Source organism: Gastrolobium bilobum, unplaced genomic scaffold (genome assembly GCF_033153095.1).
Source record: "Gastrolobium bilobum isolate Gb01-03AN ecotype WA unplaced genomic scaffold, APGP_CSIRO_Gbil_v1 utg9733, whole genome shotgun sequence".
In the NCBI taxonomy this organism is placed as follows: domain Eukaryota; kingdom Viridiplantae; phylum Streptophyta; class Magnoliopsida; order Fabales; family Fabaceae; genus Gastrolobium; species Gastrolobium bilobum.
Window position 1 is genome coordinate 95,516 of NW_026896572.1, and position 27,949 is coordinate 123,464.

General features: G+C 34.8%; 1 protein-coding gene and 1 pseudogene across 2 annotated transcripts in view; one reads left to right on the top strand and one right to left on the bottom strand.

Annotated features, from left to right (window-relative positions):
* Positions 1-27,703, top strand: part of LOC133300670 (beta-fructofuranosidase, soluble isoenzyme I-like) — a 53,118-nt gene extending 25,415 nt beyond the window's left edge. The window contains exons 1-7 of one of the 2 annotated variants that reach the window (XM_061500240.1): positions 12,652-13,048; positions 13,896-13,904; positions 25,020-25,876; positions 26,503-26,664; positions 26,751-26,974; positions 27,088-27,175; positions 27,331-27,703. In XM_061500240.1, the coding sequence (XP_061356224.1) occupies positions 12,652-13,048; positions 13,896-13,904; positions 25,020-25,876; positions 26,503-26,664; positions 26,751-26,974; positions 27,088-27,175; positions 27,331-27,534 (1,941 nt within the window). In that variant the 3' untranslated portion in view covers positions 27,535-27,703. Of the gene's footprint in view, positions 1-12,651; positions 13,049-13,895; positions 13,905-25,019; positions 25,877-26,502; positions 26,665-26,750; positions 26,975-27,087; positions 27,176-27,330 lie in introns of those variants that run through there. The other variant, XM_061500241.1, reaches the window with a different exon arrangement.
* Positions 15,295-24,866, bottom strand: LOC133300663 (acid beta-fructofuranosidase 1, vacuolar-like; annotated as a pseudogene).
* Positions 27,704-27,949: the final 246 nt, after the last annotated feature.

A 27,949-nucleotide genomic window follows, 5' to 3' on the forward strand; every position in this document is an offset into this window, starting at 1 on the left:
GTGAATTAAAATTCACATTCAAAAGATCAAGGAGAGATTTGATTAAGGATTTTTTCTCTGTCATAAGGTATCAAATCTCCAGTTAACTATAGTTATGTGATTGCTCTTAATCCTGATTTTATTTTAAATAGATAATCAAATACTTTTCATTCTTTAATTTACCAACGAGTGAGGCTTGATCTATTGACGACCAATAACTCGATATTTTGGGAGTGAGATTATTTGATTGTCGATATTTATGAGATAAACATCATGAAATTTGTAGGATATGTCCCCTTGATATGTTTCAGTACTTGGATATTGAAGACACTGGCCAGTGCATGTAATCTATTAGAGAAACTATCAGAGTCAAGGGAATAAATAATTGACTGAGTAACAGAAAACTCATCAATCAATTATCGACATTCTACAAAAGGGCCGATGCATATTCATGTTATAAGTGTTATTAATCTTGGAGTTTAAGCTCGAGCTTTTAGTGGATAGCATCTAATTAGATAATCATTTGTTGATTATCAAGAGCCTTGATTAATAACAGATGGTAGATCCTCAGGCTAGCTTGAGACAAGGGTTGGGGTGATTTTCAGTTAATGATGACTTATGGGTTATATAGTCTTGGGTTTTGGACTCAATTTTGTACCCAAAAAAGCAAGTGGGAGATTGTTGGGTTTGTGCTCTTTTACTTAAGCCCAATTGGGTCAAGAGTATGAAAAGAGCCCAAGAAGCCTAGAACCCATATAAAGCTTAGAGCTAGGATTTCTTGGAACCCATATATATACTACCACTTAAGTCATTTCCCCTCAAGATTATTGAACAGAAGAGGTAAGCTCAGATATAAAAAGTGACCACACACTTTCCCCCTCGAGAGATAACTTGAAAGGTTTACCAGAACCTAGTAAGATCTGTTCGTGCTGTAACGCAGAAGAGATCGATTCGTGAGTTCATGTTGTGACACAAAGAACACCAATTCGTGGAGCATCATCTTAGATATGCGTTACAAGAGGTAATTGTAAACAATCCGTTACATCCCAAACCACAATGGTCTAAACGCTTTCCCAGAACCAATTGCTCCTACGGAATTAAATTCATACTACTTTAGTTATTTAATAATTCATCCAAGACTAAGAGTTTCATTGGAGTCTAATGGCTATAACTCTCACAATTTCATAATCGTTGATGACCAATAAATCCCTGTCTGTTTTCCTAGGAGCTGTAGGTGAGGAGTTCGATGTATCCGAGTTTCTAATAATGGCCTATATTATTATAGGCAAATAGTAGAAGGAAATCATATAGGTATCACCGATCACTGTTCTCACTTTTTGCCAAACTAGATACTTTCTGGCAAACCACATCTCTCACAATTTCATGAATCAACTAAAAAAACAATACATTCTTCAAGCATCTCGCAAATAATATATTTTGTAATATAGGGATATAGGAAGCATCTCGCATATGCTGATCAGAAATCTTATACTTTGTAATACATCTCACAAATAAATTTTGAAACAGGATATGCATCTCCATTAAAATATATGGGAGATATTCATCCCACGCAGACCTTCTCAATATATGCGAGATATGAATCTCGGATTTTTCTCCTCATCGTCCTGAATCTTGCGCTTTCCTCCTCGTCAGTATAAATCCCGACGAGATAAAAGTCAATATTGCGAGATGAATAATATCATTGCGAGATGAATTCGATAACCTCAATTCATCACAAATAAAAAGCTCAAAGCAGATTGTGTGTACCTTTTCGGGGATGGGAATTAAAGTTTACCTCTCTCTACCGACAGCACCAATAATCAGAACTATCTTTATCTGGTTGGGCTGGCCATGTGATTTTTCACTACACAAATAGTTTGATGCAGATTTAACTCATGGATCTTCACTAGAACAAGATGAGTGTGTATTTGCAAGACACTCCGACACTCAAGTTAGTTTAAGATTCAAGCAAGTTCATTCATGTAGGAGAAGATGTATACCTTTGGTTAACATATTCATATTTAAAATGGAGAGATGACCAACTATAATGAAGAGATGACCAACTATAGTGGAGAGATGTCCCTCCAAGTTGTCTTTCTTCGTGGTGAAGGTAACAATCTATTTTCATTGGTGCTTGTGGGTGGCTTGAGATAAAGGAAGAAGGGTGCGCATGTTAGTTACTTTAGTTAAATTATGGTATTGGAAGTCACATAATTTTTGTTTCAATACTCGATGGGAAAAGAATTCCAATTTGTATTAAATTAGATTGAAAATCAAGTCATTGCGAAGAATAAATTGCTCTAGTGATCCTAATAACTTGTATGATTGTTTTTCAATTACAAGCCCTGATTCAATTAACAGATTAGAAGAGATGAGATTACTTTTCTTGAATTGAGATCCAAATAACAAAAAGAGATGGATGGAAGCACCTATGCTTACGATTTTTCAATGTTCGGTAAGTTTAGTAACAAGAAGGTTGCGAGTAGGATATATCACTACTCTAATAGCATCATCATAACTATTAGCCCAACCCAATAGTGATTTTCTAAGTTAAACTATTAGCATCATCGTAATTATTAGCCCAACCTAATAACATATATAGGCTTGAGAATGTAGCCATTAGAGCTTCAATCCGAAAGCCTTCAAATCAAACTTCACCTGACATTGTTCATCTAATTTTCCTGTAGTACTTTTTTTTTTTTTTGGTAGTCAATTTTCTTGGGGTATTTGACCGGTATGGAGTTTGTATTATTAAAATTTACGAATTTGGTATTCGGTGGTGGTGGAAAGAAATTACGGTTTGGGATCTTTGAGTGCCGCGGGAGGTACCCAGCAACTATAAATGACCTCCCCTCCCCGCGGCACGTTTGTATGATTTTTTTTTTTCCGGATGCAAGGCCGCCAACAACCTCCCATCGACACTCAATAAATAATATTTTACAAGTGCCGCCTATCCCCCCAACGGAACTGCTACTATATTTTTGTATTTTTATTTTTATGAGTGCCGCCCATCCCCCATCGGAACTGCTATTATATTTTTATATTTCTATTTTTAAAGTGCCGCCCCCCTTGTGGAACTCTGACAGCAGGCCAAGTGGCACATCCCCTTCTGTCTGAGCCCCACCTTATCTTATTTTTCACCTCTGTCTCGCTTTCATTTATGGTAAAAATCCAGATCTAAACATTCTCAAACTATCTCTCTTTTTTGCCCTTTGCAGCTCCTTGGAAACGTTTTGCAGAGCACATCAATTGCAACAAAGTGTTGAAAGCTCTTCTTACAAAGGAAAACCACCGTAAGGCAAGTAAGAATCAACGTCACTTTTATTAATTAAAATCAGTTAACTTTTTTTACTTATTTTAGTTAGATATTTGACACAATATTTAGAATACAGTGGTGTTTTTTTTTTTTTTTTTTTTAATCTAATACATTAGTAGTTTTTTTACTAACACAAGCAATTGCAATTAATTATATTTATATAGTTGTCATAATAATTAGTCATTGGAAAGTAGTGTTTAATAATTTAGTAATATGATTTAATTTTTTTTTGGTAATCTGATTTAATTTAATTAATTTGTAAATGTTTATGATTTCTTTTAATTAGAAATAGTTGTTATAATTTTTGAAATAATAACATAGGCATGTATAATTAATAATATATAGAGATTTGAAATAATAATTATTTTTTTATGTTGATGTGTAATTAATTAGATTTACATATTTGACATAATAAGTATTAATAATATAAATTAGAATAATTAATTGTTATTAATATTTAGGGTTTGTTTTATTTAGTAATAGTTGTTATAATTTATTTATTTTTTTGTAAAAAGTTGTTATAATTTTATGGTTAATTATTTTGTGATATCCTAACATAGTCATGTTGTATAATTAATATATAGAGATTTTACATAATAAAATATTTTTTTTTGTTGATGTGTAATTAATTAGATTTAGATATTTGACATAATAATTAGTCATTGATGATTTTTGTGTTTAGTAATTTAATAATATATTTTAGAATATTTTATTTGTTATTAATATTTAGGGTTTGTTTTAATTAGTAATAGACATATTAATTTTAAAATTATTCTTGTGTGAAATCCTAACATAGGCATGTATAATTAATAAGGATTTTACATAATAAAATATATTTTTATGTTCATGTGTAATTAATTATATTTAGATATTTGACACAATAAAAAATATTGTGATATATCCTAACATAGGCATGTATAATGTTCAGTATTTTAATAATGTTATTTAGAATAAATTATTTGGTTGCCATTTCTAATTTTCATAAAACATCTTATTGCCTAATATTTTACTGTTTTCTTTCTAGATATGGGGTCAATTTATGCAATCATATATTACAATGGTAGAATATATGAAGGTGCTACAGGTTGGACATTTGAAGGGCAAACCAAAGGAATACAAATACAATGCAGGTTGAGATTGCATGATTTAAAAACAAAGATTGCGGAGAAATTGAAGCTAGGTCCCAATCAATCGGTGTCCCGATTAACCGACCGATATCGTACAATAGAAAAATTTGCTGTGCTAGAAATTGCTGCTGATGATGATGATGTTGATATGATGTTCAATCTGTTTCTACAACAGTCGCTTCAACCACAGGTTCACCGTCCGTAGGAAGACCTGTGATCATGGCAACATCCTCGAGTGTCATAGTAACCTATCCCGTGGGCATATGAAATGTATGGGTCTCCGGTCTCCATCGCTCAACTAGAGTTATGATTAATGCACTGTCAATCTGCAAACCATAAAATAATAAACGAAAGCATAAAAATATTTTTTTTTTTTATAATTTCTTGATAATTTAATATATGTAGCATATAAATACCTCAATACGGCCCATCCGAGCAGCGCCAAGAAAGCCGGCACGACATAAATAAGGTACAATGGGCTCTGGAATAACATCCAACCCGCCAATCGTCCACTTCTGACAGTCAGAGATTTATAATCATGTTCCTCCGTCCAGACAACCTCTGATCGGTGTATAGATTCCATGTAAAATACTGAATTGATACGAGGACGGGGATGAAGATGTCTCTTAGATGAATCATCACATTCCATCAGTAGTTAAAGTCTATTATTTAAAACTGAATGCAAATACTGGTTACGCAAAACTATTATCTAAATTTTTAATAAACAAATATCTGCATGTGTTCTTTGTATTTGAAGTTGGTAGAATTATTAACATTTATTATCAATAATAACTCAAACCAGAAAACACAGACAATTTAAAGATCCCCATTTTGATTCACTAACACAAGTTACACAATCGATTGGAGCAGTTTATTGGTTTGATTTTAATAAAAAAAATACTCAAAACGTTAGGCCTTCTCAAATACAGCACATTAATCATGATGTTGACCAAAAACTCCTACCTATAAATGGCAAAATGATGATTGGAAATATCTTTGAAGTTCAGTAAAAATACTAATTTACAAAAACACAATGTTGAAGCCTACTTGTTTCTTCCATACCAGATGCTTCGAAATCCATAAAAAAAGATTCTATTTGTTAATATTTTCATCTACTAAATTCATTAACAGTTTTAGTTTATGAAAATTTCAGTCACCAATAATTTATTTTGTTATAGATAAATAGCATCAATTTAGCATTTAAATTAGGAAAAGATGCATTAATGTTACAAAAATGTATAACACTAAGTCAGATGAATCAGTCATGACTCATAGGAAGATGACTTTAATTTATAATAGAAAATGACATTAATTTAACCACTTTATCCTATGATTTGAGCACAGAAAAACGACTTTGATGGCACCTTTCATTACTGAGACTAAATTAATGTCACATATCTTTTATGACCAAAATTATGTTGACTCAATATTAAAAAAGCTAAATATAAATTTACTCTAAAATATATTAATCAAAATCTTTGTCGAGGTTATATTTAGATTATCAACATGAACAAATAATTAGAATAATAATTAAAAATAAACACCGGTATGTTTAATGGGTAGAATGCTATTCGGAGATTAATCATATGTTTAATTAGAAAAAAACAATTATCCCCCTCATTCATATGCACATTGATCCCAGCAAGCTTAATATCTCAACCAACCAAGCTTATTAAAAAATATAGCACATATTAAGAAGAAAAATAGATACAACAACAAAATAGAAACATGTTCCACAATCTTTGCAACTGTCACGGGAAATGGGATGCTCTCCCACAAACTGATACCTACCCAAGTCATGGTATTCCCCTCCAGTCTACGGCAATGCAATTGTCCCTATTTTTATACCAATTTTCACATAAAATTATAGCCAAACCAATTGTCCACGGCAATGCAAATTGCCACACACTAATGTTATAATAACCCTAATTTTATGACTTTTGAATTGTTATGATGAGGATCTTATGGTCATAAACAGAATGAGAATGAAATTCTAAGAATTTTGATACTCATATTAAGGATATTCTAAACAGTTGAGTTTTCAACTGTTATTTTTAACTGTTGATACAGTAAGAGTCAGTAAAATAGTCCCAAACTAGCAAATCTGAAATAGAGAGCTAATCTAATGATATAAATATCATGAAAGAGGTTAGAATATGAAATGGTGAAGATTGATACCCATATTGGGGTATTTCTGAAAAGTCAATTTTATCGGGCGGTAAAAATTCTGAAACGGGAAAAAGATGAGAAAATGGAATGAAAGTTCAATATATGCCCAACAAGTCGTAATTAGACCAAAAATATTAAAGTGAAGTTATATGTAGATAAGAGAACAAAGTTCAAATTACTTGGACAATTTAGTGTAAAAACGTATGGAAGTAAAATTGATGATGTTGTCATAATTTTACTTAGTAGTGAGTTCAGTTTTAAATAAATCATATCTCACTCATTTCTTAATCAAATTGAGTGTGTGAGGTACCAAATTGAACCTTAGGATGTCTAGTTTCTTGTCTTAAAATATGAGAATTTTAGGAGCTCACGTTAAAGTTTTCAAAAAAAATCAGTGAGCATTGTTCATTCCCGTCACAGTTTTTACAACAAGCAACAGTGAGTTTGCGAAATTCATATCTCCTTCGTTACTTAACGAAACGAGACGATGAGGAGGATGGTTACATTCCAGAATATTAAACGAAACGAAATTCATGTCTAGTATTTGTCATAAATATTAAAGAATAAACTGGGCAGTATATCATTCCAGAAAAATTTAATAGTCCGTGACCCTGTTCAAGTGATGTTGGATTTACAGCTTACTTCTTACTGCGGACGTAACTTGGGTTGTAATGGTCAGAATAAGGCTTATAATATATCGTTGAAAAGCTTATGACGCATAGATTATGATGGTTAAGTATAAGGATATTAGAAAAGTTCTGGTAAGATGAGGAGAAATTGATGTTGTGTTACATCTCAAAGTTAATAGTCTAGTAATTAACTAGTTTCTAAGGTTACTAGTTTTATTGGTGATGAATTAAATAGAAATATGATTTCCTTCCTTTTGATTCATGATCAGCCATGTAGAGCCATGTGGAGTGGGACTTAGTGTCTTCATTATTTATCAAAGTTGGTCCCTCCATTAATTATCAAAGTTTTGCCTTCTTCATTAATTACCAAAGTGTTGTCTTCTCCATTAATTATTATAGCTTTGTCTTCTTTTCTTTTACTCATGTGGACTTGTCTCCTCTTCCTTTAGTTAATGATCAGACCAATAAATATAAGTGGGAGGGAATCAATTGAAAGAGAATGATATAGTGATTAAGAAAGTTAACAAACTGGAAGTAAGCAAATTGGACAAATCCTAGCTATATGGTCATTGGTTTTCATTGTTGATGTCCAAACATTTTCATTTTTTATTTCCTCTAAAATCATGACAGCCTTAAAGGAACTAAGAAAAGCTAGTAAGTGTAGTCTTGTTTCTAACATTGGAGCTTCAACCTTTTCTCTAACTTCTCTTTAGAACCTCTCCTCCAAAACCTCTTCAAATCACCAATTTTCCTTCACCAAACTTGCTCTCCTCACTCACCTCTTCACAACCATGCCATTTTCATGGTGTGAAGCAAATTTTTGTGGTCAATATCCTCATTAACAGCCATGACTTTGAAGGTTCAAGGAGTTATGGAGTTGTGTTCTTGAGTTCTCTTGAAGATTATCACTTGTGTGCTTAATTCTCTTGAGTTTTGTGTAAGTTTTCTAAGCTTCTTTTGAAAAATTTTATCTTTCTCTCTTGTGTTCTTGAGCTCTAACTCATGAGCATATTTTTGAAGGTGTGTTCTTGTTTAAAGGATCACCCTTGTTGGTAAAAAGTGAAGCTTGGAGCTAAAGGTGTGAGTGTTGAACCAAGAAATGGTTGATTGATGTGTAAAGGTATAACCTTTGGATCCTTGTATGGATTTCATAGAAAAGGATGAACTTGAACCATAAAAGAGACACATGATGATTCTGATCTCTTGAGTATAAGGTGGATTAGTTATGTTAAAAATAAGGTATTCATGGATTAGTAGATTAAAAAAGTGTTGGGACTAATTAGTTAAAGAAAGGACAATGAAATAAGCTTAAAAATCTTAGTTTATACCCTAACTTGGGAGGGTGATATCTCCCTCATCCCTTGGTCAAATGAGACTCATGATACCTCATTTTAAAGCTACAGATGTCATTTATATTGTCCTAAAATTTGAAAGTATTATGTGTTGTGACTTGTCCAGAAAGTGAATTTGAGTCCAAACTTCCCAAACTCGCATAGTGCAGGGACAATTCTAAAGGTCCAACTTGTAAAATTCATATCTCTCTTATTACTTACTAAAATTAAGCTTATGATACCTCAAATTAAATCTAAAGGTGTCTACTACAACATATTAAAATTTGAGAGAGATCAGACTTCTGAAACTCTCACAGGGACGAAAACAGTGAGGGATGTTGGGATTCCCTGCACTGCCTAAAAACAGATTTGTGAGTTGAACTTTCAAAAATCATAACTTGAGCTATATAGCTCTGATTAAGGTGTGTGATACCTTGTTGGAAAGATAATTGAGTCTGGATTAACATACTAAAATATGAGAATTTTATAACCAGTGATTTGTGCACAGTGACTTGAAAACAGAAGCATGTATAGATACGAGAAAACCGTAAAAGTGAGATTTAAGCTAAGTGGGCTTATAAGAACCCCTTAGTAACTTATAATAAGTATATATATGGCTTGGATGAGTGAAAATAATCTAAGTTACCTAAGTAAGCCTAGAGTGTGATTCTAAGTTATGTAAGTGATTGAAGATTGAAGTTGAAGGTAATAATGCACAAAAATACGTTATTATATAATAATTGGTCTAGACTTGTAAAGGGCATATTATTGGCATATAAGTATGGAAAGTGAAATCATTAAATGGTTAAGTCTTGTATGTGACTTGATTAATTACTATGTAATTAATGATGTGAATGATTCCTACTCTAGGTGTGCCTAGAGAACCTTGCACTTGAGGATTGTATTGGAGCATACGTATAATATTGGAGTTGGGCTTGATAAGCTCAGTGAGGTAAGCTCCTGGTTCTGGTTGCTCCTCTCTCTTGTGGCCCCGCCATGATTGTGGGCATTATGGTTATATTGTATGAAAGTATGTGGTATACTATATATGTGCATTCATTCACATTCATATAGATGTTATATGATCTTGATGTTATGATGATGCACTGATAATATATGTTATGAGGATCCTGGCCAGTGATTAAGGTATGTAGGCTGCCTATGACTTGACTCTGGGAGCTATTTTATACAGAGGTTATATTGACTGTCTATGGCTTGACCCTTGAGTCACACATGTGTAATCGTCTATGGCTATGACCCTGGGGTTACACAAGGATGATATGATGATGCTATGTTTATGCTGTATGTTTGTTATATATGCTTTATATCTGACTTGTCATACAAGAAGTGGGCTCAGGGGATTAGAAGATTCTCTAAGAACTTTGAGTTTACTGAGATGTGGTTATCTCACCCCGTTTGGGGACATCATTTCAGGTACTCAGAGTAGCGATGATGCTTCTAGAGGCAAGGCCCCCGCCTTGGAGTAGTTGATGATGCTGCTAATTATTTATATTATGACTAGACTCTGTGATAACATGTATAATCATTAACATGTCCAATTATCTTATGTTGAGATTATGTTATGTATTTACTTTGGCTCATGACTGTAGTATTGGAGCCATGGATTATTTACTGATGCTTTGACGTTTTGAAATTTATATAGCCTTGATGTATGTATTCAGTTATTTGGATTTGCGAGCTATCTGTTTAATTATTGTATCTATCAGATAGTTATCCGAATTACAGTCGTTATGCTGTCCGCGAAACTCCGTAAGGAATGATACTTAAGGTTATATCCGGATGGTCAACGGTCAATTGATATGGCCAATGGTTTTAATTAGTAGACTTAGACGTTAATGTTACGCTAATGCAATATATCAGATGAACGCTTGAAAATGTTTTAGAAAATATTTTGGAAAAAGTTTACTCATATTTTTATAAGATGTTTTATTATTATTTAAATTAAAATCTTTCGTTGTGTATGCTAAATATTATGGATGTTAACTACCGGAGTACTACGGGGTGTTACAAATGCATTTCATTTAGGACACGTTTGGTGCATAGTATAGAATAAGGCCAGATAGTATAAGACCTGATTGTACAAGACCTGATTAAATTTTAATACTATCCTGCGTTTGGTATGATATTGTATAAGATAATATCGTCCAATATTTTAAAAATTAATATATTAAAAAAAACTATTCTATTTTAATATATTAATATTGAAATGATATATTAGTTCTTGGGAATTGTACTTTTGAGCAACATTAATACATCAACCCCTTATTAGGCCTAATCCTACCCCTTTAGGCTTGATTAAGTTATACATCATTTTGATGTATAAAGGGATCCTGCTGTATAAACTTATACTATACGATGGTCACACCAAACAACTAAAAATGTCATAACGTATAGTATAAGCTTATACTATCAGGCCTTATACATCATACCAAACATGCCCTTAAGGAATCATTTCCTCACTACAGTTGTATTTTTAACTTATTTCCCCATTTCCAATCAGCATTAATATAGTAGTTACAATCGTCTTATTTAAAATCTGCTCTATTACCATAAGGTAAGCTAATTGGGCAAAACAAGCAAGGATTTTTTTATTTTTTTTTGGAAATTACAAGCAAGGATTTCAAACGCATAACAGTAGCAAGAAAACGCGTACCTGTGAATCTGTGATAGAGACTCACTACTCTGCTTTTGAAGTCAAAAACGTTTTTCCTGTAAACCCAAATCTGAGGTGATAGAGGATTTGGTGGTTGACGGCGAATGTGGCTCCAATGAACAATGGTTCTGACGAACGGTGGCGGAATAAACGAAGTTGTACAGTGGCACCACCAGATTAGAGGAGAACCTTGTAAATGGTGTCTGTGATGATGAAATCAACCTGTAAGTGTTCTTCTCGGTCTCCAGCTCGCCTCAACCTGTAGGTGTTCTTCTCAGTCTCCAGCTCGCCGACAATGACAAATTGGGGGACGATGGTCTCCAACTTCGTTTATTTCGCAAGTGTTCAGAACAAATACAAATTGGGTTTAAAAAAATAAAAATTAGTGCCGTAATGGGGGAGGGGCGGCACTTACGTAGTAAAAATAAATATTATATTAGTGTCGTATGGGGTGGTGGGCGGCACTTATTTAATCAAAAAAAAAGTATTTGAGTGCTGTGGGGGAAGATGGGCTGCACTGCCCTAGGAGAAAAAAAAATTCACATGAGTGCCGCGGGGATCCCTGGGTGTAATTTAGATACGATGAGTTTCCCCGCGGCATTTATTGATCCCAAAACGTAATTACTCTCATCCACGTACCAAATTCGTACATTTAAATGGGAAAAGTCCCAAACTGGTGAAAGAGCCAATTTTCTTGGAGTACTTTGTTCTTCTTGTCTTTGGTCCACTAGGATTTTCAAGTGTTACTAGTGTTTTAAATTGTGATCATCAATTATCAAACGCTGATTGTGACTGCATTAACTACAATTAAAAATCTTGATTGTGACTCTTTATCATTTTTTTTTGTATAAATGACTCTTTATCAGTTTGGTCATTAGCAAACTTAGCTTATCTTACTTATTTAACTTAAAAATAAATATTGAATTATTATTTTCCGCACAAAATATTATGTACCTTTATAATTATTAATAAATTTATATTAAATTTATCCGTGAGCAAATCTCAAAACACAATGGCTACTATCACAACATTTTTTTTTGAAATATTCCAATCGGTTCATTGCTTCGCAATTAATCTGATTCGGGGTGGATCCAGAATTAAAGCTTTAAACCCCTCCCAAAGGTGGTACTGAAGAAATCCGAACACATACTCTTACCCCACCTACTTAGTTCCCATGCGCCAACTGAGCTACCACTGTTTGGTCTATCACAACATTTATATCCTCCATAACATGCATTCATTTACCTTCTCTCCAATTATATGGGAACCACCATTCCAATCCAACTTCCCTAGACCTCGTTGTTGGTTGTAACGGTAGCTCTACACCTGCCATTCTCCACCTTCTAGTGAAGCATCATTTTCCTTTTCTTTTTAAAACTACAAGACTCAAAGTCTACGAGTAACACACTATAAACTAAGCCAAAACATGGAGGCCAATCCTTCTCATACTATTATCACTTCTGAACTTGATCATGCTCTAAATACCCCCTTGCTGAATCTGCAATCAAGAGTGCACAATAGCCATAAACCATTAAAGGGTATCTTTGTGATATTTGGCTCAATTGTTTTCTTAATGTCATTGTTGGCAATCATCATAAACCAGAGCCAAAATTCCTTGGAGAAGTTGGAGAACAACACCCCAGAAACTACCCCATTTTCTAACATCTCCAACAAGTCAGAATTGCCTAGAGGGGTTGCTCAAGGAGTTTCAGCCAAGTCCAATCCACCTCTTTTCCAAAAGGATTCATATAATTGGACAAATGCCATGTTCTATTGGCAAAGAACAGCGTTTCATTTTCAACCAGAAAAAAATTGGATGAATGGTATGTGTGTTTTTCTTTTCTTTTTTAAAAAAAAAAAAATTACTTGTCAAATTTATATTGGAAAAAATTGTTATATTAACTATCTATTTAATCTTTCTACTTTTATTATTTTTTTTTATCACTGTTAAGAAAAATATAAGACATTAATTAATTGAGAAAATTAAAAGAGAGGAACAAAATATAAAAACAAATGTGTTTGAAACCGTTGATTTAAATTTAATCTAACAATAATAAAAAGATAATAAAAATTAAAAAAATAGACAATATAACCGTCCCATTTATATTTACTATATGTTTTTTATTTTTCTTCCTCTCTTCTATCCAACTTTTTTTCCCAGTAACTTCAGTAAATGATAGGTGAGTGGTAACAGAAGTATTTTACTTGCTTTATAAGTTACCGAATCTTCTTTATAATCTGTTAGAATTTTTTATATTTTATTTGAGAAATTTTTATTATTATTTTCGATTAATTTATTAAGGCAACAGTGGTCATTTGATAGGTTTAACTTTATGTTAAATAGAAAAATTAAGAAATGAAAAGTATGTGACAAAATTACAAGATAACTCTTTCTCTCTCTTTCCCTTTTACTGTGTAATTTTCTCTTCTTCTTTATATTGTTCTTCCTCTGTTCTCTTCTTCTTCAACATCTTTTGTGTGTAACTATCATACTGCTACATCCATGATTAGCTTTCAAAACACTTTATTTCAATTTAGTTTTTTATTTTATTTTGTTTCTTTTGATTTTATATTATTAATTACAAATGATCATGAGAGGCTAATCAACAATGTCTCAATGACCTATTGGGGTTCCTGTTTCGTGCGGATGTTTGGTGGAATTCGCTTCAGATCCTGACGGTACGTTTATATTTATTTTTTTTGTGATTTTCTTTTTTCAGTTGATTGTTCATTTATTCTCTTGATTTCTTTTATGTACGAATTAAAGAAGTTACTTGATGTTTATTGTCCAGATTTTTTATTTTTATTTTTTTTGTTGAAAACGTAACGTTAAGAATTTTACGTGTGTTGCTATCTATGTAGCATCGATAGTACACGTGACACGATACGACACGATATTCCGACACGTTAATTTTAAAAAATGTTAGATTTCGACATGTTAGGACACGTTTTGATATTAAATAATATTTTTAATTTATGTAGTGTATATTATATTTAATATTCAATAATTTAACAAAAAAATGAAACTAAACTTATAATATTCATCAATTCTGCAAAGAAATATAAGATATCCCGAATATTTATATTAAACTCAATAAAATGGTAATCATAATTCAATAAATCTAAAAGTTGGAACTAAAAACTCAACGCAATCCAACATTTGAACCTTTTTTTGAATTTCTATAATGCATGTTAGAGTGTCAGGGAGTGTCAGAGTGTCGAGAAATGTCGGACACGATACATGAAGATTTTTGAAGTGTCGGTGCTTCATAGGTTGCTATCAATCATCATCGTTTTAAAAATAACTTTTTTTAAATATATCGATCCTAATTATCTCTTTGAGGTCACACACTTCATTATCTCAATCAGCTTTGATTTTTTGGGCCATGAGATTAATCCGAGTGAGAGCTTAGAAGTTAAAGCTACTTGCCTTCCTTGTCTTTACTGAGAATCGAACCCAATTTCTTTTTTGTGTGTGGAGATATTCCAATCGGTTTATCATTTCGTGATTAGTCCGATTTGGGGCGATCCCGAGATTAAGGCTTTAAATCTTTCCTAAAGACATTACTAGGAAGGATCAGACATATGCTCTCAATTCCAGTTCCTCTATCCATCTATTTAACCCAATGTTATAAAAATCGGACCGACCCGGCCGAGTCGACCCGAAAATCGATGAACCGGTCTAGTTTTCATATTGGACCGGCCATGTTACAGAATTGGTGTAACCCAGCCGGTTTTCGTAAAAATCGGTGACCTGATCTATAAAAAAAAAAAAAAAAAACTAATTTGTTTTCATAAATTAATGTCTTTTTTTTTTACTCTCAAACACAAATGATTTGTTTCTTTTGAAATATTTGAGTGATTTGTAGCTTATTATGGTAAACTAGTTCAGAGGAACTTTCACGAATAATGAGATTACAAAAGGGTCTTCCTTAGTAAGCACTAGAGGTAATCTTGATTTCTTCACCTCGCATAAGTGGAATACAAAGATTTTTTCTAAAAGAGATTGCACGCCCCCATCTTCTCTTACAAAGGAATACACTCATTAGCTAACCTTTCACTAATGAATTCATCTCTTTCCAGAATCTTCACATTTATCGGGATTGTTAGGGCATTTGGTCATGCGCATTAACTGTCTTGCATGCTCAACCACCAAAGCATTGAAAGAGGAACATACCCCCAACAAGTCTCTCCCTTCCAACCTCAATTCATCGGGTTCATCATCCCGCACCTTTGCAGCATTTTTCAAATTTTCTTGAGGACATCGGCTTCATCATTATGTTAGTTCAGGTCGATGTACAATTTAACAAGTTGAAGATGATTTTCCTTTAACACATACTGGATCCAATGATATCTCATACCAAAATGTTTTAAGCTAAAGTGATAGGTAGAATTTTTCGTTGAGTGTATCACACTCTGATTATCACACTTCAGGTTGTACTTGTTTTGTTTATGGCCGAACTCAAGGAGGAACTTCTTTATTCACATCATCTCCTTGCTCACTTCAGTTGCAGCTATATACTCGTCTGATCGTCAAGAATGAAACACATTTTTGAAGTCTTGATTGCCAAGAAAAAGCTCTGCTTACTTAGGTGATCGATCAGGTAGCTTATGGTAGACTTCTTGGAATCTGTATCTCCCTCTTATTTAGAATCCACAAAACCTTCGAGCTTGGCCTTATCGAAGGCATAAAATTCTTGTCCCTTTAAGGTACTTAAAAATCCACTTTACTGCTTACCAGTGTTCTTTGCAGGATTTGTGATAAACCAACTTACCAGTCCAACAACATACGCATAGTCGAGTCTTTTACATACCATATCATACATCAAACTTTTGACCGTGGACTGGTATGATATTTTCAACATTTTGTCCTTCTCTTCATCAAACCTTGGATATTGTTGTTGACTTAGCTTTATGTGTCTGACTAAGGTGTTGTTTATTGTCTTGACTTTATCCATATTGAATCTTTTCAAGATCTTTTCTATGTACTTCTCTTGTGAAAGCCACAACATCTTCCTTTGACGATCTCTTATGGTCTTGATTCTCAGTATTTGCTTTGCAAGGCTAAGATTCTTCATTGCGAAGGACGTGCTCAATGCCTTCTTCTGAGTGGCTATCTTCAATTTGTCTTTCCCTATAATTAGCATATTGTCAACATATAAAAGAAAATCAGAAAACTTCTGGCCTCATACCTTTTAGCGAACACGCAATGGTCAACCTCCATCTTCATGAACTTCAGTTGTGTCATGAAGGATTCAAACTTCTTGTACCATTGCCGATGAGCATATTTTAAGCCATAAAAGATTTTCTTTAAACGACAGACCATATTTTCTTTTCCAGGAGCCTAGAACCTTTCAAGTTGCTCCATGTAGATTTCTTCTTCCAGATTGACGATAGTTCTAACCCCAGAAAGATTTTGGCAACCCAAAATGAGAAAGCATACCTCTAACTCGTTCTTCAATAGTTATGTTCATTCTCTCAGCTACTCCATTCAATTGTGAAGTATTGGGTGGTGTCTTTTCCAATCTTATTCCCGTTGACCTACAATATTCATCAAAAGGATCATAGTATTCTCCTGCGTTGTTAGATAAGACTGCCTTCAGCTTCTTACCGGTCTCTCTCTCAACCATGGCATGAATTTCTTTGAAGATTTGGAGTACTTGGTCCTTAATATTCAACCAATATACCCGGTCTTCACAGGAATGGTCACCAATAAAAAAATAATAAGCCCCACCAAACAATCTTTTTGACATGGAACAAACGCTGGAGTGAACGAGGTCTAGAATGTATCTGCGTTTCTTGGGTTGGTCCGACCTTATGAAGGAAATCTTGCATTGCTTTTCATCTAAGCAATGAGTGCAACTCTCCAAAAGTTGACCCTTTAACCCAGGCAACAAACCTATCTTTATCAATATTTGGAGTTATTTCTTGCTCATATGGCGAAAGCGCTTGTGCCACAACTCTATGTTGCACCTATCTTGGATTGTGTTGGCTTCTCCAACATTAATTTTGCCTTGCATCATGTACAAGGATAATTCGTTCTTGTCTCGGGCAACCATCATGCTACCCTTGGTTCACAGGGCTCCTATATTGGAAGCTCTGATACCTAGAAACCAACATTTCCAAGAAACATTGTAGCAACTTGCATTGATGATAAAAGATTACAATAAAGTTTCTCTCGACTATGTAGATTGAAACATAACAGATGACATTACAATGAATAGAAAAATTGAACGAAATGAAAGACAAACCCAGAACAAGTTCGAGAGTGCTCTCGTGCTCTCTTAGCCTAGATTAATTCACAGTCCCAATTTCCAAATGTCTCACCTATTCCTTATTTTCCCTTTTTCAATTGCTTGCCTTAACTATTTTTCGTAACAAGCTTTCTCTCTTTTACTGATGAGTTAACAACATATTCAGCCTAAGAGAGTTAAGGGATTGTAATTCCACGCTGCCAATGATGCACTTTAAACTTAAAAGGTTTTGTATCAAAACCAATTAAACTGAGTGAATGAGTAGGGTTATTCCCTAGTGGTACAACAACTGAACTTAGTGAAAAGAGAAACAAAAAGTAAAGTTATTAAAACTTACCAATACCCTAATTGAAAATTTTTCATCACCGAATATTGCAAATTTTCTTCCATAAACTGGCTTTGCAACATCAGGAGCCTTGGATGATCTGTAGCATCCAATAACTCATTTACTCATAATCACATACAATTGATTTTCACTTTTTTATTTTATTTTTCTTCTTTAAAAGGAGAAAAATATGAATCAACAAATGCAAATTCTTACATTGTTTCATCAACATAAGAAGAAAGTGGTTGAACTACCAAGGCTAGTATTAGAAAATTGGAAATAAATTGGAGTTTGTTCAGAAAGTGTGTCACCTAAATAGCCAAAAGACCAAATGGTCCAAAAGCACTTTTGTCTATAGCAACCCTTCCAAAACCTACGTTGTCCTTGCCAATTTCTTAGATGATAATGATTCAATCTCAAATTCATTGAACATGTCCAATGTTACGAATGCAGATACACCAGTACGTAGGGAAAGGGTTCCATCATCTAGATTGAGGGATCACTATTGTTAGTGAGTTTATAGTATTGTTTAGGTACATAACAGTGGGACTAGGCCCACATGTGTGGTGCAAGGGAATAGTGAACACGTGTCAGCCATGTAAGGGAGAAGTTAGTTAGTTGTTATAAAAGGAAAACAATCAGTGTAAAAGAATCATCTTGAATAAAATTGAAGTTCAGTTCCAATTTCTCTCTTTTTCGTTCGTTCACTTTAACATGTCGCTCAGGTAGAGTGCAACATTGGTGCTTTCATTCTTGATCTCACGATGAGGGTTCAGCAAGTTGCTGATGAAGTAACATCATGGCAGAAACGTTTGGAAGAATCTCAGAATCAAATTGCACTACTGGTGGCTCAGATGCAGAAAATGAATGATTCCATGCTGAATTTGCAAATGCGTCCGCGAAGTTCCCAGGAACATCATCACGAACAACTGATGCAAACCATGTCGTCCGAAGGGGGTAATTCTCTTATTGATAGAGGAAATAAGGATATGGTGGATCCAAGAACGTTGCTGAAGTTTGTGAAGATGGAGATTCCATTATTTGATGGTACAAACCCAGATAATTGGATTTTCAAAATCAAACTTTTCTTCGATTTGCAGAGGGTTCCATCAGAGTTGAAGGTCCAATTGGTAGGATTGAGAATGGATGGTTCGGCGTCATCGTGGTTTCAATGGAAATTTCGAACTGGAACGATTGGTTCGTGGATGGAATTCACCACAGCCCTGCGTCAACGTTTTGGCGTCTTACTACAGATGCATGTGACAGGTAATTTGTCCAAATTATCCCAAACTGGTTTGCTGAAAGATTATTTCGTTGCGTTTGAAAAATTAATGAACCAGACACAGAACCTCAGTGAAGAATTGTTACTCAGTTTCTTTGTGTCTGGACTGATTCCGGATTTGAGGAGAGCATTAGAAATACATGATCCAAAGTCTTTACAACAGGCTATGGAATTAGCAACAGTGTATGATTCCCATTTCTCGGAATTAAAGGTATCCTTGAGTTCAGGAACGAAGAAAGTACCTTATCGTGCTGTTCACAACAATGAGACACCGAGTGGCAAGTGCAGGGGTCCACCACTTTTGTTGCTTCCAATGCAGTGTCCACAACATCGAATACAACATCAGGGGGGTTCAAAATTCCATTCAGAAGATTGTCGAGTGAAGAAATGAGCCGTAGGAGGGAGTTGGGTTTGTGTTTTACTTGTGATGACAAATGGACCTCTAAGCATAGGTGTCCAAGTAAAATGCTTCTTATGGTGGGGGAAGATCCAGGGGACGATGGGGAAGAGGAAGAAGATATTGTGTGGAATTCCCAGAACCTGGTGAAAGAGGATGCAGCTTTACATTCCCTGTCCGAAGGATCCATAACTAAGTCTTTCAAATTTGTAGCTCAATTAAATGGGAAGGACTTACAGGTTTTGGTTGATACTGGCAGCACACATAATTTTGTGAAAACAGAATTAGCAATGGAATTGGGATTACACATGACTCGTATCAAGAAAATGAGATTATTCCTTGGTAATGGGGAGTTTATGTTGTGTGACCATCAATGCAGGAAGGTGCATATGTGGTTACAAGGGGAGGAATTTATAGTTGATTTGTGGGTGTTGAATCTGGAGAAGCTGGAACTGATTTTGGGGATGAATTGGTTGGAAAAATTGGGAAGAGTGACACATGATTACAATCATATGGCCATGGAATTTCAATGGAACAATAAGGATATTCGACTAGCAGCTAGGACAACACAAGCAGCTAACGAATTATTCCAGATCAGTCAAGCTGAATGCTGGGTATTGCAACCTGAGACATCACAGTCCAGTACCAGTGAGGTCAGTGCTGATTTATTACTCTTAAAACCTTCTGTTCATAAGTTGTTGTGGCCCATTCTCTTTCAATATCAATCTGTTTTTGCACTTCCAAGAGAATTGCCACCTATTCGGGATACAGTACATGCAATTCATTTGGAGCAAGGAGTGAAACCATTAAATGTGAGGCCATATAGATATGTCCATCACCAGAAAGAAGAGATTGAAAAACAAATGTCTGAGCTACTTGAATCTGGTTTCATTAAGCTTAGTAATAGTCCCTATTCATCTCCAATCTTATTAGTGAAGAAGCAAGACAAGTCTTGGCGCATATGTGTAGACTATAGAGCACTCAACAAGATCACAATTCGGGATAGGTTTCCCATGCCTACCATAGATGAGTTGATGGACGAATTGGGAGGGTCAGCTGTATTCTCCAAATTAGATTTGAGAGCTGGATATCATCAAATCCAGATGCTTCCACAAGATGTGCCCAAGACTGCATTTAGGACACATGAAGGGCACTATGAATACTTGGTCATGCCATTTGGTTTGACAAATGCACCAAGTACCTTCCAGGCTGTGATGAATCAGATATTTAAGCCATTTTTGAGGAGATTTATCATTGTGTTCTTTGATGATATCTTGGTTTATAGCAGGGAGATGGATGAACATGCACAACACCTTAGTGTCACCTTGCAGTGTTTACAACAACATAAGTTTTTTGTGAAGCTAAGCAAGTGTGCCTTTGGGGTGGGAGAGATCGAATACTTGGGACACAAAGTATCACAACAAGGTGTTCATGCAGATGAGAAGAAAATCGAAGCTATGCTGTCTTGGCCAGTACCCAATTCAGTTAAGCAGTTGAGAGGCTTCTTGGGTCTCACAGGATACTACAGATGATTTGTGAGACAATATGCTACTATAGCTGCTCCTTTAACAGATCTTTTAAAACAAGGAGCATTTGGGTGGTCAGAGGAGGCTCAAATTGTCTTTGATCATTTAAAGCAAGCAATGATACATACTCCAATACTTAGCTTACCCGATTTTCAAGATCAGTTTATACTGGAGATTGATGCTTCAAATACAGGGATTGGAGCTGTTTTGCTTCAGCAAGAGAAACCGATAGCTTTCTTCAGCAAAAGGTTGGGACCCAAGTTGGCTATGGCATCAACCTATGTCAAAGAATTATATGCCATAGTTGAATCAGTGAAACGGTGGAGGCAGTATTTGTTAGGTGTCCATTTCAAAATCAGGGAGATGTTGGGGCAGACTGTACAAACCTTAGAACAACAAAAATATGTGTGCAAGTTAATGGGATATTCATTCACGATAGAATACAAACCTGGAAAACTAAATGTAGTAGCTGATGGTCTTTCCAGAAGTTTTTCAGACGAAACCGAGATTAATGATGTACGGGTGGAACCTGCATTTGATTTGATTCATCAGGTGCAATGTGAGAATACAGAAGATAGCTACTTGCACGATATACACCAGAAATTACAAGCGGATCCTTGCTCCTTACCATTAATATCAGTCAAGGATGGAATTCTGTTTCATAAACAGAGGATATCGCTTAGCTCCCAATCCAAGCTGATTCCATTGATCCTTTGTGAGGCTCATGATTCCCAAGTGGGGGGACATGCTGGAGTGCTGCGAACTTTATTGCACATCTCTTCATCATTTTATTGGGAGAAGATGAGAACGCAGGTCAAAGAATACATCAAGAATTGTCAAACATGTCAACAGATGAAAACTATGACTCAAGCTCCATATGGTTTGTTACAGCCTTTACCGATACCTGCAGGTGTGTTTGAGGATTTGACATTAGATTTTATCGTGGGACTCCCTCCTTCAAATGGACTCACTACAATCCTGGTTACAGTCGACAGATTGACTAAGTATGCTTATTTTGGTGGCTTACCAACATCCTTTACAGCAGCCAAAGTAGCTCAATTATTCTGCGAATTGGTAGTCCGAAATCATGGGTTTCCTAAATCCCTCATTTCTGACAGGGACACAATATTCCTCAGCCAATTTTGGAGATCTATGTTTAAGTTTAGTGGAACTACACTCAAAACAAGTACTTCCTATCATCCACAAATGGATGGACAGACAGAAGTTACAAACAGGTATGTGGAGCAATATCTGAGAATTTTTTGTCATGAACAACCCCATTCCTGGTCCAAAATGCTTTGTTGGGCACAATACCATTATAACACAGCCACACATTCGGCCATTGGGGTATCGCCATTCCAGGCATTGTTTGGTAAGTGTCCCACATTAATTCCCTTTTATCCAAGAGGTATGGTGCGAGTGGAAGCCGTGGATTTCATGTTAGACCAACGTAACTAGCTGCTTGCTAACCTCAAAAAGAACCTGCAACGAGCCCGCAACAGAATGAAAACACAGGCTGATAGGCATAGACGTGAGAAAATTTTTCAGGAAGGTGACTTTGTATGGGTGAAATTACAGCCATATCGCCAGGTTTCGGTGGAACGCAGGAGCTGCCACAAACTTGCTAAAAGGTTTTTTGGCCCTTTCAAAATATCAGAGTCATTAGCGATGTGGCATATCAACTACAGTTACCTGAAGGCAGCAAAATCCATTCTACGTTTCATGTATCGTTGTTGAAACCATGGTTCGGTCCTCCGCCAGATAAACCAGTTTTCATGCCATCTTTTACAGTTGATAACAAACCTGTTCAGGTACCTACAACTATTTTGAATACCAGGTCTAAACCACACCAAGGCCAGCAGCTACGGGAATTCCTAATACAATGGTCTGAAGCTCCTCCTAAGGATGCATCGTGGGAGACAGAAGCAGATTTGAGGAAAGCTTAACCAGAACTTAACCTTGAGGACAAGGTTTTGGTCCAAGAGAGGGGGTGTGTTACGAATGCAGATACACCAGTACGTAGGGAAAGGGTTCCATCATCTAGATTGAGGGATCACTACTGCTAGTGGGTTTATAGTATTGTTTAGGTACATAACAGTGGGACTAGGCCCACATGTGTGGTGCAAGGGAATAGTGAACACGTGTCAGCCATGTAAGGGAGAAGTTAGTTAGTTGTTATAAAAGGAAAACAATCAGTGTAAAAGAATCATCTTGAATAAAATTGAAGTTCAGTTCCAATTTCTCTCTTTTCGTTCGTTCTCTCTAACCTGTCGGTCAGGTAGAGTGCAACATCCAACTGCAAATTTTTAAGGAAATGAAAGTGTTGTTGATTAGTGCAGTTATTGTGAGCGCCAATTCTACAAATATATGAGCAACTTACATAATGTTGTGGAGAAACCTGTGTTGCTAAGGTTATGTTCAGTGGCACAGCCCCTTTAAATTCATCACCACTTAGTCTTAAGCTCTTTATTTCTTCTACTGGCCACATAAGCAAATTTGCTCTATTCTTGTTGTCAAACAGCATTGTTCTTGGAATTGTGTGACTGAAAAAAAATGTGGACTAGTTTTAAATTCATCAATTAATAAACTCACACATGTAGAAATTGCAAACAATCTTTCTGCCAAACATTTTGTCTTTACGATTTTCAGACTTGACAAATCGATGTGTGTCATATTAAATCCAAATGTTCAAAAGTTGTCTGTAATACAAGTTAAGAAGGTTTAATTACATGGATCATTTTCAAGATTTGATGAAATAAAATTTTCTTTTATTTAGCAATGAAATTACACTTCCTCTTTAATAAGTTTTTCACTTGCATAAAATTCTTAAAACCAAAATTGTGCATATAAGCAAATAGAATTATAAATTGCAAGTATACTGCTCCTAAAAAAAATACATGCATGAAGATATGCCTAACCCTTTTTCAAGTCATCTCTTTTTGTATCAGTTTCATTAATCCAACCCCACAGGATCCTTCTCTCTTAAACTTGATCATAGAAGGTTTTGGAAGCATAGTATCTCCCATGATCCAAAAGCAACCCAATACTCACATACTCAATCGGGTTATCGGGCACCCATGTATCATTTTCAACAAAATAGGTCCTAAAGTGCATAACAGTTTACCATTGCATTATTCATGCTACCCTTTAGCACGTGCTTAACTTGTGGACCATTAACTAATGTTTCCAAACCTTTGCACTCGCTTATCGAAATCAGGTAAAAGTTCACATTTATCTTAGGATTATGTTTATTTCATTTTATATGAGATAAATAATTTTTTTACATACATAAAAAAAGGTAGATCTCACCACTCTTTTTTTTTTTTTCTCTCCTCTTATCTATGAATCCTATTTGTAATTTTATTTTTATAACATGAAATAATTACTCTCCTATAATATGAAAAAAATATTTCCCTTTATTTTATGCTTATCACTTATCTTAGTCTATTACTTTTAGAAGAAGTCATGGGACCCGCAAGGAGGGTCTAGAAGAAATATCTATGTCTCAAAGAAAACGTAATAGTGTTTATTATTAGGGTTTTATTAATCTCATGTTAAAGGAGATAGTTATCTCATGTCATAGAGATAAATTTGTGGGCTCCACCACTTAAGAAAAGAAAAGAAAAAAGTGGCACAATTATCGAAGAATGTGTAGGAGGGAAAACTTATCTCATGTATTATGAGAATATTTTTTTCCCTTATTATTATTTTCAATCCTACAATTATGTTATTTCAATTTAACTATGAGTTTTATAATTCTCATTCAACATGAGAATTCAAATTTTTCTACACACCCTTCGATTTTCGTGCTGATATGGGTCCTACATATAATTTTTTCTAACACATGGGTTCCACATGATTTTTATCTCTACAACATGAGAATTGAATTCTCATTCAACATGAGAAAATCAAACCCCTTTAACTATTCATGATCAATGTTTTGTGTTAAAGTTACGAGAATGAAAACCAAAAAATTTTGACATTAAAGAATTGTTATTGTATGGTTGCAGGTCCACTATTTCACATGGGGTGGTACCATCTATTTTACCAATATAATCCTGATTCAGCTGTGTGGGGCAACATTACATGGGGTCATGCTGTTTCTAGGGATATGATTCATTGGCTCTATCTTCCCATTGCAATGTTCCCTAACAAGTGGTTCGATATCAATGGTGTATGGACCGGGTCAGCCACGATTTTGCCAGGTGGCAAAATCATAGTGCTCTACACTGGTGATACCAATGAGTATGTGCAAGTCCAAAACCTTGCTTATCCTGCCAACCTATCTGATCCTCTTCTCCTTGACTGGGTCAAATATCCGGGTAACCCGGTTTTGGTACCCCCACCCGGCATCGGCCCAAAGAATTTTCGTGACCCGAGCACGGCTTGGATTGGGCCAGATGGAAAATGGAGAGTCACCGTTGGATCAAAGAAAGGGGAAACAGGGCTTTCATTAATTTATAAAACCAAAGATTTCATAAACTTTGAGCAAAATGATCACTACTTACATGCGGTTCCGGGTACGGGTATGTGGGAATGTGTGGATTTTTACCCGATTTCAATAAACGGGTCCAAGGGTTTGGAAACATCAGTTAATGGTCCACAAGTTAAGCACGTGCTAAAGGCTAGTATGAATAAGGCAAGGGTTGATTGTTATGCACTTGGGACCTATTTTGTTGAAAATGATACATGGGTGCCCGATAACCCGGTTGAGGATGTGGGTATTGGGTTGCTTTTGGATCATGGGAGATACTATGCTTCAAAGACTTTCTATGATCAAGTTAAAGAGAGAAGGATCCTGTGGGGTTGGATTAATGAAACTGATACAAAAAGTGATGACTTGAGAAAGGGTTGGGCATCTCTTCAGGTATGCATTTTTTAAAAAAATTATTATGCTTACAATTTATAATTCTCTGGAGAGATTATACTTATTATTATTTTTTATTATCTTCTACTATAAAATTTTAATTATTAATTTTTGTGAATCTAACAGTTATAATTTATTGAATCGCAATTATTAATTCTTAATAAATTATAATTTTTAGATTAACGAAAATCAACCGTTAAGATTTGATAATAAGATATAATAAGAAAACAAAAGGTAATAAATATAATGTTTCCCTATTTGTTTACATGCACAGTTTTGGCTTTAAGAATTTTACACAAGTGAAAAACATATTAAAGAGGAACTATAATTTCATTGTTAGATAGAAGATTAATTTTATTTCATCAAATCTTAAAAATGATCAATGTAATTTAACCTTTTTAACTTAAATTACAAACAATGTTTGAAGGTAGTTCTTTGTTTGGCATATAAATAATATAAGTTATGCACTTTTGCACATTTGGTTCTAATTTGACACCACATCAATTTGCTAAGTCTGAAATTCATAAGGACAAAATGTTTGGCAGAAAGAAGGTTTGCAATTTTTACACGTGTGAGTTTATTAATTGATGAATTCAAAACTAGTCCACATTTTCTTTCTCAATCAGACAATTCCAAGAACAGTGCTGTTTGACAACAAGACTAGAACAAATTTGCTTCTGTGGCCAGTAGAAGAAATAGAGAGCTTAAGAGTAAGCAGTGATGAATTTGAAGGAGTTGTTGTTAAACCTGGCTCTACTGTGCCATTGAACATAACCTTAGCAACACAGGTTTGTCTATAGTATTATGCAAGTTGTTTATATATTTGTTGCATTATCACTCACAAGTCACAATAACTGCACTGAAAAATTTACAGTTGGACATATTCGCTGAATTTGAGATTGAAACATTGGCATCTGAAGGAATTGGCAAGGACAATGTAGGTTGTGGAAAGGGTGCTACAGATAGAAGTGCTTTTGGACCATTTGGCCTTTTGGCTATTGCAGATGACACACTTTCTGAACAAACTCCAATTTATTTCCGCCTTTCTAACACTAGCCTTAGTAGTTCAACCACTTTCTTCTGTGTTGATGAAACTAGGTAAGAATTTGCATTTTCTGATTATGACTTTTTCTCCTTTTGAAAGAAAGAAGAAGAAAAAAGGGTGAAAATCAATTGTGTGATCATGAGTAATGAGTTATTGGATGATGCAGATCATCCAAGGCTCCTGATGTTGCAAAGCCAGTGTATGGAAGTAAAGTTTCAGTATTAGATGATGAAAAATTATCAATGAGGGTTTTGGTAAGTGTGAATAACTTTACTTTTTTTTTTTTACTTTAATTTTCTTCTCACTAAGTTTAGTTGCATCACTACAGAATGCAAACTCTTTCAGTTAGTTTAATTGGTTTCAATTAATGTATAGGTTCTTGTGACAATTAACTTTCCATTATGATTAGGTTGATCATTCAATTATTGAGAGCTTTGCTCAGGGAGGGAGAACTGTGATCACAGCTAGAGTTTATCCAACAGAAGCAATATATGGAGCTGCAAGATTATTTCTATTCAACAATGCAACTGGCATAAACATTAAGGTCTCACTCAAGATTTGGCAATTGAACTCTGCCTTTATACGACCCTTTCCCTTTGATAAGAGTCAATGAAAAGTGAAAAAAACTATGCATGTACTTTTGCAACCTATTGAGGTATTTCCCGTTGCCATAGAGCAACAAGGATTCATGAAGCTGATAAATTATGGTTGAGTTATCCTTTACCTTGCTGGTGTCCCTGTGGTGATTCATTTTCTTATCATATGATTTACTTTTGTAAACTGTCCTAGGAATAGGTTCCATATTTTGGTATTGGTATTCTTCAGATGAAAGACTTCAACCAATAAAAATTTAAAATAATTTCCTTTTCTTCCTTTTTTTATTTATTTTTATTTTGAATCCTAACTCCTCCCATGTGCTCTGGTCTTCTTTGGCATATATTTCCTCTCTTTATTTGTTCCCCAAAACTCTAATCATTGTCAAAATAGAAATGGAATCTTGATTCTGTTAGAATTAATTAATTACCAAC